This window comes from Castor canadensis, chromosome 14 (assembly GCF_047511655.1).
Source record: "Castor canadensis chromosome 14, mCasCan1.hap1v2, whole genome shotgun sequence".
Lineage (NCBI taxonomy): Eukaryota > Metazoa > Chordata > Mammalia > Rodentia > Castoridae > Castor > Castor canadensis.
Genome location: NC_133399.1, coordinates 7,998,457 through 8,012,904, shown reverse-complemented (window position 1 = coordinate 8,012,904; position 14,448 = coordinate 7,998,457). Strand labels below are relative to the sequence as shown.

The 14,448-nt window shown below is 40.9% G+C and overlaps 2 protein-coding genes across 2 annotated transcripts in view; one reads left to right on the top strand and one right to left on the bottom strand.

Moving 5' to 3' along the window:
* The window catches only part of LOC109686580 (uncharacterized), a 301,371-nt gene that overhangs the window by 117,958 nt on the left and 168,965 nt on the right, over positions 1–14,448 (top strand). The window lies entirely within an intron of this gene.
* LOC109680741 (uncharacterized) overlaps positions 4,707–14,448 on the bottom strand; it is a 35,227-nt gene continuing 25,485 nt past the window's right edge. Inside the window, exons 3-5 of the mRNA XM_074053392.1 lie at positions 10,520–10,646; positions 10,263–10,323; positions 4,707–9,238 (exon numbers count right to left, since the gene is read on the bottom strand). Of these exons, the coding sequence (XP_073909493.1) occupies positions 8,002–9,238; positions 10,263–10,323; positions 10,520–10,646 (1,425 nt within the window). The 3' untranslated portion in view covers positions 4,707–8,001. The remainder of the gene's footprint in view (positions 9,239–10,262; positions 10,324–10,519; positions 10,647–14,448) is intronic.

The window sequence follows — 14,448 nt, the reverse complement described above, 5'->3', positions numbered from 1 at the left end:
TCAACAGAAACATTAAAAGCAAGAAGAGCGTGGGGTGAGATCTTCCGGGCACTGAATGAAAATAACTTCAACCCCAGGATACTCTACCCAGCAAAGCTATCATTCAAAATAGATGGAGCAATAAAAGTCTTCCATGATAAGCAGAAACTAAAACAATATGTGACCACAAAGCCACCATTACAAAAGATTCTGCAAGGGATCCTGCACACAGAAAGTGACACCCAACTTAACCATGAAAAGGCAGGCAGCACCAAACCACAGGATAAGAAAAAGCAAGACAGTAGAGAGTAACATCAAGTTAGGTACACAAAATCAAACCTCCAAACAACTAAGATAACTAAATGGCAGGAATCACCACATACCTATCAGTACTAACACTTAATGTTAATGGACTTAATTCACCCATCAAAAGGAACCGTTTGACAAAATGGATTAAAAAAGAAGATCCAACAATTTGTTGCTTACAGGAGACTCATCTCACCGACAGAAATAAGCATATGCTTAGGATGAAAGGCTGGAAGAAGATTTACCAAGCCAATGGCCCCCGAAAACAAGCAGGAGTAGCAATACTTATCTCTGACAAAGTAGACTTCAAACCTACATTGATCAAACGAGATAAAGAAGGACATTCCATACTAATAAAAGGGGAAATAGACCAAAAGGAAATAATAATCATCAATCTGTATGCACCCAATGTCAACGCACCCAATTTCATCAAACATACCCTGAAAGACCTAAAAGCATATATAAACGCCAACACAGTGGTTGTGGGAGACTTTAACACTCCATTAGCATCAATAGATAGGTCATCCAAACAAAAACTCAATAAAGAAATCCAAGATCTAAAATATGCAATAGATCAAGTGGACCTAGTAGATGTCTACAGAACATTTCATCCAACCTCTACACAATATACATTCTTCTCAGCAGCCCATGGAACCTTCTCCAAAATAGATCATATCTTAGGGCACAAAGCAAGCCTCAGCAAATATAAGAAAATAGAAATAATACCATGCATACTATCTGACCACAATGCAGTAAAAGTAGAACTCAACAACAAAAGTAAAGACAAAAAACATGCAAACAGCTGGAAACTAAATAACTCATTACTTAATGAAGAATGGATCATCGATGCAATAAAAGAGGAAATTAAAATGTTCCTGGAAGTCAATGAAAATGAAAACACAACCTACCGGAACCTATGGGACACAGCTAAGGCAGTCTTGAGAGGAAAGTTTATAGCCATGAGTGCATATATTAAAAAGTTTGAAAGATCCCAAATCAATGACCTAATGATACATCTCAAACTCCTAGAAAAACAAGAACAAGCAAATCCCAAAACAAATAGAAGGAGAGAAATAATAAAAATAAGAGCTGAAATCAACGAAATAGAAACCAAAAAAACCATACAAAGAATTAATGAAACAAAAAGTTGGTTCTTTGAAAAAATAAACAAGATCGATAGACCCCTGGGAAACCTGACTAAAATGAGGAGAGAAAAAACCCAAATTAGTAGAATCAGGAATGCAAAAGGGGAGATAACAACAAACACCATGGAAGTCCAGGAAATCATCAAAGACTACTTTGAGAACCTATATTCAAATAAATTTGAAAATCTAAAAGAAATGGACAGATTTCTAGATACATATGATCATCCAAAACTGAACCAAGAGGAAATTAATCACCTGAATAGACCTATAACACAGAATGAAATTGAAGTAGCAATCAAGAGTCTCCCCAAAAAGAAAAGTCCAGGACCTGATGGATTCTCTGCTGAATTCTATCAGACCTTTAAAGAAGAACTGATACCAACCCTCCTTAAACTGTTCCACGAAATAGAAAGGGAAGGAAAACTGCCAAACACATTTTATGAAGCCAGTATTACACTTATCCCAAAACCAGGCAAAGACACCTCCAAAAAGGAGAACTATAGGCCAATCTCCCTAATGAACATTGATGCAAAAATCCTCAACAAAATAATGGCAAATCGAATTCAGCAACACATCAAAAAGATTATTCACCACGACCAGGTAGGCTTCATCCCAGGGATGCACGGGTGGTTCAACATACGAAAATCAATAAACGTAATAAACCACATTAACAGAAGCAAAGACAAAAACCACTTGATCATCTCAATAGATGCAGAAAAAGCCTTTGATAAGATCCAACATCATTTCATGATAAAAGCTCTAAGAAAACTAGGAATAGAAGGAAAGTTCCTCAACATTATAAAAGCTATATATGACAAACCTACAGCCAGCATTATACTTAACGGAGAAAAATTAAAACCATTCCCTCTAAAATCAGGAACCAGACAAGGATGCCCACTATCTCCACTCCTATTCAACATAGTACTGGAATTCCTAGCCAGAGCAATTAGGCAAGAAGAAGGAATAAAAGGAATACAAATAGGTAAAGAAACTGTCAAAATATCCCTATTTGCAGACGACATGATCCTATACCTTAAAGACCCAAAAAACTCTACTCAGAAGCTTCTAGACATCATCAATAGCTATAGCAAGGTAGCAGGATATAAAATCAACATAGAAAAATCATTAGCATTTCTATACACTAACAATGAGCAAACGGAAAAAGAATGTATGAAAACAATTCCATTTACAATAGCCTCAAACAAAATCAAATACCTAGGTGTAAACCTAACAAAAGATGTGAAAGACCTCTACAAGGAAAACTATACACTTCTGAAGAAAGAGATTGAGGAAGACTATAGAAAGTGGAGAGATCTCCCATGCTCATGGATTGATAGAATCAACATAGTAAAAATGTCGATACTCCCCAAAGTAATCTACATGTTTAATGCAATTCCCATCAAAATTCCAATGACATTCATTAAAGAGATTGAAAAATCTACTGTTAAATTTATATGGAAACACAAGAGGCCACGAATAGCCAAGGCAATACTCAGTCAAAAGAACAATGCAGGAGGTATCACAATACCTGACTTCAAACTATATTACAAAGCAATATCAATAAAAACAGCATGGTACTGGCACAAAAACAGACATGAAGACCAGTGGAACAGAATAGAGGATCCAGATATGAAGCCACACAACTATGAGCAACTTATCTTTGACAAAGGAGCTAAAAATATACAATGGAGAAATAGCAGCCTCTTCAACAAAAACTGCTGGGAAAACTGGTTAGCAGTCTGCAAAAAACTGAAACTAGATCCATGTATATCACCCTATACCAAGATTAACTCAAAATGGATCAAGGATCTTAATATCAGACCCCAAACTCTTAAGTTGATACAAGAAAGAGTAGGAAATACTCTGGAGTTAGTAGGTATAGGTAAGAACTTTCTCAATGAAACCCCAGCAGCACAGCAACTAAGAGATAGCATAGATAAATGGGACCTCATAAAACTAAAAAGCTTCTGTTCATCAAAAGAAATGGTCTCTAAACTGAAGAGAACACCCACAGAGTGGGAGAAAATATTTGCCAATTATACATCAGACAAAGGACTGATAACCAGAATATATAGGGAACTTAAAAAACTAAATTCTCCCAAAACTAATGAACCAATAAAGAAATGGGCAAGTGAACTAAACAGAACTTTCTCAAAACAAGAAATTCAAATGGCCAGAAAACACATGAAAAAATGCTCACCATCTCTAGCAATAAAGGAAATGCAAATTAAAAGTACACTAAGATTCCACCTCACCCCTGTTAGAATAGCCATCATCAGCAACACCGCCAACAACAGGTGTTGGCGAGGATGCGGGGAAAAAGGAACCCTCTTACACTGTTGGTGGGAATGTAAACTAGTACAACCACTCTGGAAAAAAATTTGGAGGCTACTTAAAAAGCTGGACATCGATCTACCATTTGATCCAGTAATACCACTCTTGGGGATATACCCAAAAGACTGTTACTCCAGAGGCACCTGCACATCCATGTTTATTGCGGCACTATTCACAATAGCCAAGTTATGGAAACAGCCAAGATGCCCCAGCACAGACGAATGGATTAAGAAAATGTGGTATCTATACACAATGGAATTCTATGCAGCCATGAAGAAGAACGAAATGTTATCATTCGCTGGTAAATGGATGGAACTGGAGAACATCATTCTGAGTGAGGTTAGCCTGGCCCAAAAGACCAAAAATCGTATGTTCTCCCTCATATGTGGACATTAGATCAAGGGCAAACACAACAAGTGGATTGGACTATGAGCACATGATAAACGCGAGAGCACACAAGGGAGGGGTGAGGATAGGTAAGACACCTAAAAAACTAGCTAGCATTTGTTGCCCTTAATGCAGAGAAACTAAAGCAGATACCTTAAAAGCAACTGAGGCCAATAGGAAAAGGGGAACAGGTACTAGAGAAAAGGTTAGATCAAAAAGAATTAACCTAGAAGGTAACACCCACGCACAGGAAATCAATGTGAGTCAATGCCCTGTATAGCTATCCTTATCTCAACCAGCAAAACCCCTTGTTCCTTCCTATTAATGCTTATACTGTCTCTACAACAAAATTAGAGATAAGGGGAAAATAGTTTCTGCTGGGTATTGAGGGGGGGGGAGCGGGAGGGGGTGGAGTGGGTGGTAAGGGAGGGGGTGGGGGCAGGGGGGAGAAATGAACCAAGCCTTGTATGCACATATGAATAATAAAAGAAAAAAAAAAAGGGTAAAAAAAAAAAAATAAAGACTTTATTTTGCTATGTTCAAAAAAAAAAAAAATAAAGTAAAGATGACATTAAGAACAGCTGGAGTACAGACTTGAGCATGATGTGAAATTAGCATCTTCTTGTGATTTTTTTTTTCAAGTCAGGGCCTGAAAGTGCAGGGTGCAGCAACATGGCAGAATTCAAGTTTTCTCGGAAGAATTTTCCACCAAAATGACCCTCAGACTTTTATGCAGCACATATCTTATGAGAAAAGGAATAAAGACACCATCTTGTTATTTCTCCTCCCACTGAACATGTTCAGTGTCTTGAACACAGTCCCAACACTTGATATTTTGCTTTGGATGGCATTTTGTTCACGGAAGAGCTGACCTCATGGAGAACCCCTGCAGTAGGGCTGGGGGAATGGCTCAAGTGGTAGAGCACTTGCCTAGCAAGCATGCGATTTTCAGATCGAACCCCAGTAATAACCCCACCTTCTCCCCCAGGAAAAGACTGAAGTCTAAAATGGGCAGAAAAATTAATTTGTGCCTCTAGGTTTGTTTTCATCTTTGCAGTCCTGGAGATGGAACCTGGGGCCTTTCAAATGCTACAAAAGAGCACTGCTACTGAGGTATACCCCTAGCCCATTATCTCATTTTGAGAATAAAAATAATTTCTACTTCCTCAGAACAAAAGACTTTTTAAAAACCCAAAACAAAAACAAGATGGTAAGAAAGGGGTGTTTGCACTAGAAAGTATCCTTGAATTTGTATGTTTGGTGTTTTACTAGGCTACCCATGTGTGCTATGAAGCTATGAAATTTTCTCATGGTGCTGGGCACACATGGCCTGGGGCTCAGTTCAGCCATGGCATGAGAGTGAACAAGCAATCCACACAGGGCACTGTGTCCAATGACTCCCCCACGAGACAGTCAAACCTCACTGTAAAACACACTTTGTGTGAGATGAGTTTGCCAACCACAGGCAATCGGAGTGGTATCTCAGCTTTGCTATTCATTGGATTAGGTGTACAAAGTACATTTTCATCTTCCTTTGGGTTTAGGGAAATGTAACCTTATCCTAGGTTGAAGAACATCTATATTTATAGAGAAAATGATCCAATATAGCCTAGGAAACAGTTCAGTGTTCACATACTAATTCAAAAAGGCAAAAAGAAGTGCAAACACAGCTGTCGGCCTCCCACTCAAATCAAGGTTAAATCTTACGAAGAAGTGTGTCCCACTGCTCTGATGGCAGGTAGTACTCCTCGGTAACAAGAATGGATGAAGACAAAATCAAAGACCTCCTGTTCACATGACTTAAAATTGACAAAACACATACTGATAAAAACAAATGAACAAAGCTCCCCTTGTTAATTTGACTGGCACTTTATTATCCCCACCTTCCAGGTAAAAACTATTATGCTTTCAAAGACAGAATTTCATTCCCCCCTTGCATCCAATAGTCAGTAGCAATCAATTCCCCTAAAGCAAACACTAGTCCTGGCCATGAGGCTCGGTGCCTAGCCAATGAACTACATTACTCTTGTAGCATATGCAAGCCCTGGGTTGAATCCCCAGCACAACAAAAAACCAATAGCAACAAACCACTAATCCTATAAGAAAGTACTCAGAATGCTCTCACTGATAAAGCGGTCATTTATGGTCTGTGAACATATTTTCTGCTACAATTCACATACTCTATTTGACAAAAGATATAGTCCTAGTGGTTTGGGGGAGGAGGCCCATCAAAATAGCATGATTTAACTGTTGGTCTGCCATATGAAAGACAGAAAGGAAGAAAACACCTAAAGTTTTATTCATGATAAAGCTGACTCCCAGTGTTAAATGAAAACCCTGGCAAAATCATAAATGAGCTGATCTAGAATGTCATGGGATATTTTCACATATCATCTCAGTAAATGGAAAAAGATAACATCTGTTAGTCTGGAAGCTGCATAAAAGTGGAACTATTTCTAAGAAATAGACAAAAATGACACTTAAGGAAAAAATACATCAAAAAGTAAAATACAGATGCAAGACCCCGGTGGCTGTCCAACCTATTCAGGAAGCAGATACAAGGAGAATCACACTTCCAAGACAGCCTGGGCAAAATTCTTTGAAAGACCCTATCTGGAAAATACCCAACACAAACCAGGACTGGTGGAGTGGCTCAAGTGCTGGAGTGCCTGTTTAGCAAGTGTGAGGCCCTGAGTTTAAACCCCAATAACTCTGCATCCAAAATCAAATATAAAATGCATTTTTTTTTCATTTTCAGTGCCAGGGTTCAAATGCAGGGCCCCATGCATTTTAGGCAAGAGCTCGACTACTGACCTAAACCATCATCCCCCAAAATGTCATCTGGTCCATGAAAAAAAAAGATAGAACATCAATAAAACATAATAAATATTTAGAACCTGTCACCCAAGGCCAGTAGGATAAAGAAAATTTTATTACCTGCTGGGAGTAAAATAAACAGTACCCATAAACCTACATTCTGCTGCCTATATGGTACTTACAGAATTATGTCATCACATTTCAAGAGTGTGAGTTAGACAAACATACCGTAAAGATGTGTAGTTTAAAAATGAGTCACTAGTACAAACCCTCTTAGAATATTTCCTTGAGGTCAGGTATTTTCTGGAGCATTTTGCACAAATTACACAAATTGCTTTGTTTCCTCAAATTAATCTGGCTCGTAGGATTTCACAAAGAAAGGAATAGTCATGAACAAAATTATCTATTAAAATTGAAACTATTTTTCTCTCCTTTCAGGGTGTTACAATGTAGCCATTGTAGGATGAGGCCAGGAAAGAGGGTCTCAAATTTGAGATCCTCCTGCTTGAGACTCCCAAGTTCTGGAGTAACAGGCACATACTACCATACACAAAATAACTGACAACTTGGGGAGTGTTTTTCACATTCACATTATTCTGACATGGTGTGCATTCTTCTTCCAAGTGGGCAAAGTGTAGACTTACACACTATTAAGAGGTTTCTTTTCATACTGTGTGTTTTGTATCTGTGAATTGAACTTAGATGACCCAAGATATTCCTAGGTGCTTTATACTGTGAATATTACAGTGCTAAGAAGGTCACATAATAATGAATCCTTCTTGCATTCTATACTTAAGAGTTTCTCTCCAGTGTGAGTCTTTGCATGTGTGAAAGGAACTGGCATGATCGAGGACTTTCCCAAACTACATCCAAAGTGTTCTGTCCACTGAGAATCCCTTATGATATCAAAGGGAAGTGGATTCAACAAAGGCTTCTTACATTGCTTACACAGGCAGGATTTATCTCCAGTGTGAGTTGTTTCATGGACTCAAAAGTAATTGGGACACCTGACAGTGTCCTGACATTCAACGCATTAACAGGGTTTCTTTTCAGTGTGAGTCTTTTCATGTTTGTGAATGCTGCTGTAACGACTAAAGGCTTTCCCACATTGCTTACACACATGGGGTTTTTCTCCTGTGTGAACTACTTCATGTCTTTGAAGGGAACTGGACCATGTGAAGGCTTTCCCACACTGCTTACATACATAAGGCTTCTCTCCTTTGTGAGTTCTCTCATGTATGTGAAGGGAACTGGAGCGAGCAAAGGCTTTCCCACACTGCTGACACACATAAGGCTTCTCTCCAGTGTGAATTCTTTTATGTATCTGAAGGTAACTGGAATGAGTGAAGGCTTTGCCACATTGCTTACATAAATAGGGTTTTTCTCCAGTGTGAGTTCTTTTATGTATTTGAAGGTGACTTGAACGAGTGAAGGCTTTCCCGCATTGCTTACATGTGTAGGGTTTTTCTCCAGTATGAATTCTTTTATGTATACGAAGGTAACTAGACTGAGTGAAGGCTTTGCCACACTGCTTACATGAATATGGTTTCTCTCCTGTGTGACTTCTTCTATGTATTTGGAGGTGACTGGAATCAGGAAAGGCTTTCCCACACTGAGTGCATGCATAGGGTTTTTCTCCAGTGTGACTTCTTATATGTATTTGAAGATAACTGGATTGAGTAAAGGCTTTGCCACAAAGCTTACATAAATATGGTTTCTCTCCTGTGTGACTTCTTTCATGTGTTCGAAGGGAAGTATAAGAAGTGAAGGCTTTCTCACACAGTTTACAAACATAAGGTTTCTCTCCAGTGTGACTTCTTTCATGGACTTGAACGTTACTGTGTCTCCTGAAGGTTTTCCCGCATTGTTTACATTCATGGCGTTTGTTTCTAGTGTGAATCCTTTTATGATTTTGAAGAGAACTGAGATATCTGAAGGTTTTATCACATTGCTTACATTCATAGGGTTTCTCTCCAATGTGAGTCCTTTCGTGCTTATTAAGGAATTTGGGAGAACGGAAAGTTTCCCCATGTTCCTTACGTATACGTGGCTTCTCTCCACATCCTGGGTACTCATATGGTTTGTGTATACTATGATCCCTGCAGGGCACATTTCCAGGAGAGTGACCATCGAGGACTTCTCCACACACACGGCTTTCACATGGTACTGCTCCAGGAGTTTTCTTGTTCACAATCTCATGAGTCTGGCTGAAGGTTTCTCCCCACTGACAGCCTTCTTCATGTTCACAGAGCCTCTCTACTGCTTGACTTCTGTAACAAAAGTTATGTTACAAAGAGTTTCTTTCTCAATGATTTCACATTTATTCATTGGTAGCACAGTTACATTTTTTTGGTTGTCAGGAAAACCACAGGCTTTATATAATGTAGAGACTCCCTGAATGTGAACAGACTGAATACTCAACAGGTGGGCATAACCGCCAGGGTCATCAGAGTGATATTCACATGGGGTTCCTTAACACTGTCTCCACATTCACTTATTATGCAAATACTGAACATCTGTGGTACATTTACATATAGCTTAAGGAACCATCATCTAAAATTCATGGGATGAGAAGTGTTTTGGATTCTGGATTAGGCAAATACTGAACATCTGTTTTACATTTACATATAGCTCAAGGAACATCTGTGTTACATTTACATATAGCTCAAGGATCCATCATCTAAAATTTATGGGATGAGAAAGAAGTGTTTTTGGAATTTGGATTCTGGATTCTGCAAATATATATTAATACCTCAGAGATAAGACCCAAGTGTAAACATAAAATTCAACTGTGTTTCATATGTGCCTTATACCCAAACCCTGAAGATAATGTCATAACATTTTCAATAATTTTGGGCATGAAACAAAAGTGTGTGCAATAAACCATCATAAAGTGTCATTTGTGGCATCATTTTGTAGTCAAGAAGTCTAGGATCTTTGAATTTTTGAGCTACAGATGTTCATGCTATATAAAGACTTAGACGATCTATTTATATATCTAAATATCTACATAGAGAATATATTATAGAGATACACATGCAAACACAACTATATATATAGAGAGAGACAGACAGACAGTGACAGAGAATATGTACATTTTGAGGCAGGGTCCTTCATGTAGACAGGCCTCCAACTCACTAGGCAGCCCAGCTAGCCTGGAACTTTTGATCCTCTAGCCACAGCCTCCTAAGTGGTAGGATGACAGGTGTGCCACAACGTATTTGCTTTCTTTGAAATACTTGCTGCCACTTCAAATTTCCTGAGAAATAGCTTCCTCTTCTGAGTGCAATTTACCTTAGATATTTTCCAAGATTTTGGTCCTCCTTTTCAAAGTTCTGGTCTCTCCATTTTTGTCCTAAAAGATAGATACAGAAAAACTATTATGAATTAATACAAAATTATATGAAAATTGAGTTTAGGTTGAAGTTCCCTTGCAACCATGCCTAGTTTATTCACAAAAGCATTCCTTCTCATAATCAAAACCTTTGATCAACATTGGTGAGTACAGACACCTCCTCCTTGACTCAGTGAAGGCATGATGTCACCCTTACCTACAGCATGCAGGTTCCTGATGGTTTCCCGCATCACAGATCTATACAGATTCTCCTGGGAAGGATTCAGCAAACTCCACTCCTCCAGGGTGAAGTTCACAGCCACATCCTCAAAGGTCACCGACTCCTACAAGATCCATGTGTTCAGGAGAAAGGGTAAGATGGACAGCACCTGGGGCCTAGACTCAATTCACAAGTTCATATGATGTTGAGAACTCTAAACATGTCCTGCATGACTATTCCTTCTGTCCACACTCACATATCTGTTTTTCTGATACTAGAGACTTGAATACTTCCACAAAGAAACAGAACAGTGTCACTGGTGACTTCAAATGTGCTGCTGGGTCGTCCCTAAGTCTCACTGTACAGTGGGCTCTGAAGCATGTGCCAAATTCCCATGATCTACTACTCAGTGTACAGAACAGAATTAAAATTGACAATCCTGAGACTTTGCATTCATAGACATACGTGTTCCCGAAGCTCCTCCACCTTTCCTTGCACCTGGGAACTGGTGTTGGGATGGACCTCAGCCATCTAGCTGAGGAGAGGAGCTTAGTCTGCCTACACAGTTCATGCAAACACTATGCTATCTCCTTCACTTGTCTCCCTTTGAAAGTTTGCACTTTTGACAAAATCAATACAGGAAGCCTCAGTGACCAGTGTCCAATGGCTCCCTGGGCACTGACACTCTACAGGTTTCCCTGACACAGTATTTGAAGCCCATTCTCACAACTGCTTGCTCAAGGCATGCAGCACATCCTCTACAATTACATTAAGAGCCAACATTTGAAAGCTTGAACCTAGTATTCCACAGACCAAATTTAATCATTATGTAAGACCAATGAAGGATAAAAGTTCAAAGCACCCAAGAGGCCAAGGCAACAGTGTCAGGCCTAGACTCCTAACTACTTAGGAGGCAGAGATCACGAGGATCCTGATTCAAAACCGGCCTCAGGCAAATAGTTCAAGAAACCATATTTCAAAAAAAACACAAAAGCATAAAAAAATGGCTGGCTGAGTAGTTCAAATAGTACGAGTGTCTGCCTAAGAAGAATGAGGCCCTAACTTCAAACCTTAGTGCTGTGAAAGGAAAAAAAAAACAAAACAAAACACACAACAGAGCAACCAACATTGACAAAAATTTAGTGTATGTTTCAAAATGTACCAACGTAGATTTTGAATGTTCCCAAGCTGAAGAAATGAAACTGAGGTGACAGAAACGGCAAGCAGTCTGATCTACTCCATACACATTCTTTACAAATTCTGAACTATCATATTAGTACAGAAATATCCACAATTATGTGTGCATTAAAAAGTTCAAGAGAAGGGCTGGAAGTATTGTTCAAGTGGTAGTGCTCCTCCCCAGAAAGTGTGAGGACCTGAGTTCAAACCCCAGTTCCTCAAAAGGAAACCCTCCTCCCAAAAAAAATTTAGAGTTGGGCACCACTAACTCACATGCATAATCCTAGTTACTCAAGAGGCTGAGATTGAGAGATCCAAGATGGCGACAAGAACACAGCCACAGACCTGACCACAGACCTTCTGACCTCTGTGATCCAGGGACTTTGACAAGAAGCTGGAGACTTGCTTGAATGAGGTAAAACACCAGGGAGAGCTGAAATATCAGCACTCTGAACCCCTAGCTCCTGGGAGGCCTCTCCACTCCACCATATACTAAAAGAATAGCAGGTGCTACAAGCCAAGCCCTGCCCCATAGGCCCGCAGAGCCACTGCTCCATACACAGTGGGATCTCAAATTCTCCAGAACTGCTCCTTTGCCCCACCAGGGCTGTGCAACGCCAAACTCCCATCCCTCAGACCTGTAGGATCTCCATGGAACGAGCCCCTAAGACCAGGGATCCACAGACATTTATGATCTCCACCAGGCCACACACCACCCAGGACCGCACAGCCCTGAAGGAGCTCCGTCTCCTGGGCTGCGCTCTCCATCCCTGAACGATCTTTGCTTTGCCAGCCAGGCTCCCAAGGCCTGCACAGCCCTGCAGGAGCCCTGTCTGGCTGGGCAGCACTCCCCAGCCCTGCACGATCTTTGCTTTGTTGGCGAGGCTCCAAGGCCTGCACAGCCCTGCAGGAGCTCTGCCTTGCAGGGCCATGCTCCCCAGCCCTGCATGCTCTCTGCTTTGCTGGCCACACTCTCAAGGCCTGCACAGCTCTGCAGGAGCTCCATCTCGCTGGACCACGCTCCCCAGCCCTGCACAATCTCTGCTTTGCCAGCCAAGCCCCCAAAGCCTGTACAGCATTGCACAATATTCACTCTGCAAGGCCGTGCCCCTAAGGCCTGCCAAGCCGGACACACACACACACACACACACACACACACACACACACGATCTCGCCGGACACACACACACACACACACACACACACACACACACACACACGATCTCTGTTCTGCTTGACCACGCCCCCCAAGTCTGTCAAGCCAGGGATTCATAGACAACCAAGATCTCCACTCCGCTGGCCTGCACCCTTCAGGCATGCCAAGCCTACACTCCAAAGACCTGCTACTTCACCTCAGCTAAAGGCCTCCACCCAAAGGCCCATGGGACACCACCCACCATCCACTTGCCACAGGAAGGCTCCAAACCTACTTAAGAGACATAGACAGGTCTGGATGCTAAAGAACTAGCATCAGAACAACTGAGACTGCAATTCTACTACTCCAGAACTAGTGACTATTTTTTTCAAGTTTTTAATTTTTATTTTATCCCTTCTTTAAGGGATTTGCTGCCTGGTTTACTCTTTGATCATCCACCATCTCTATCATTTTTTCTCTTTTCCTCTCTACGCTATTCCTTTTACCTTTATATCGCTCTCTTTTTTATCCTTCTCTCTTGGTTTTCTTAGTATTAATACTGCTACCCAGCTAATACTAAATTACACAAAGTTCAGGGATAGAAATGTTACCTGGTGGAAATATGGGAAGAAGAAAAAGGGAAGGAAACTATTCCCCCAAAAAAATAAAGTAGTGAGGATTTAGAGTGAAATGAAGAAAACGGATACCCAGACACAGACTCCAACAAAACAAAGATAAACAATACCAAGGAACCTAACAAAGCCCACAAGAACACCCTGAAAGAAGAAATCCTACAAGTAATTAATGAGAATTTCATAGAGATGTTACTAGACATGGTCAACCAAAATGTACAGGAGGAACTCAAGAAATTCCAAGAGGACAAAAATAAAGAATGTGAGAAAACACAAAACCAAATAAATGAAATCATAGACGTCCTAAATAAACGTCAAACTGAAACTGAGACCACCACAAACACAGAGATGAACAAATTATAGTAAAAAATTCACAATATTAAGAGATCAAAGGTGGCGGCTAGAGGGAGGAAGCAGAAAGCGTGCCTCCTATAGTGAAATCTTGGAGAGATGCTGGAGACACACCTTGCAGGCAAGGTCACCGAGAAGAGGCAAAACGTTGACCCCTCCACGCCTCCAGCCTGCACAGAGAATCTCGACTTCATGTTAAACGGAGAAACCAGGAGGGCACCCGGGCCGCCAGACACCTGCACCCAGACGGCTTGGGAAGACGCAGACAAGGTGAGCTAAGCAGTACACAGTACTTCCACAGACAACCTTGGGCCAGATCAGCATAGCCCCCTGGACAGACCGACCTCCACCCGGGGGAAAAACAGAAACTGAGTAATAAGCAATAAGAACAACAAAGACATGTAGCCAAGAAGGTGGGGCGCCCTGAGTGCCAAAGAGGGGGTGAGGGGAACCCCTCCTGGAACTGTAAATAAATAAGATGGGCCAGCCTGAGAGGAGAGGGTGGGAGCGGCGGCATGCACCCAGCAACCAGGAGCGGGAAAGTTTGTGAGAATGGAGGAGGGAGGAAAACTCCACAGGAGAGGGGGAAGACCCACCTCCCACGTGAGTCATAAACAAACACACCGGCC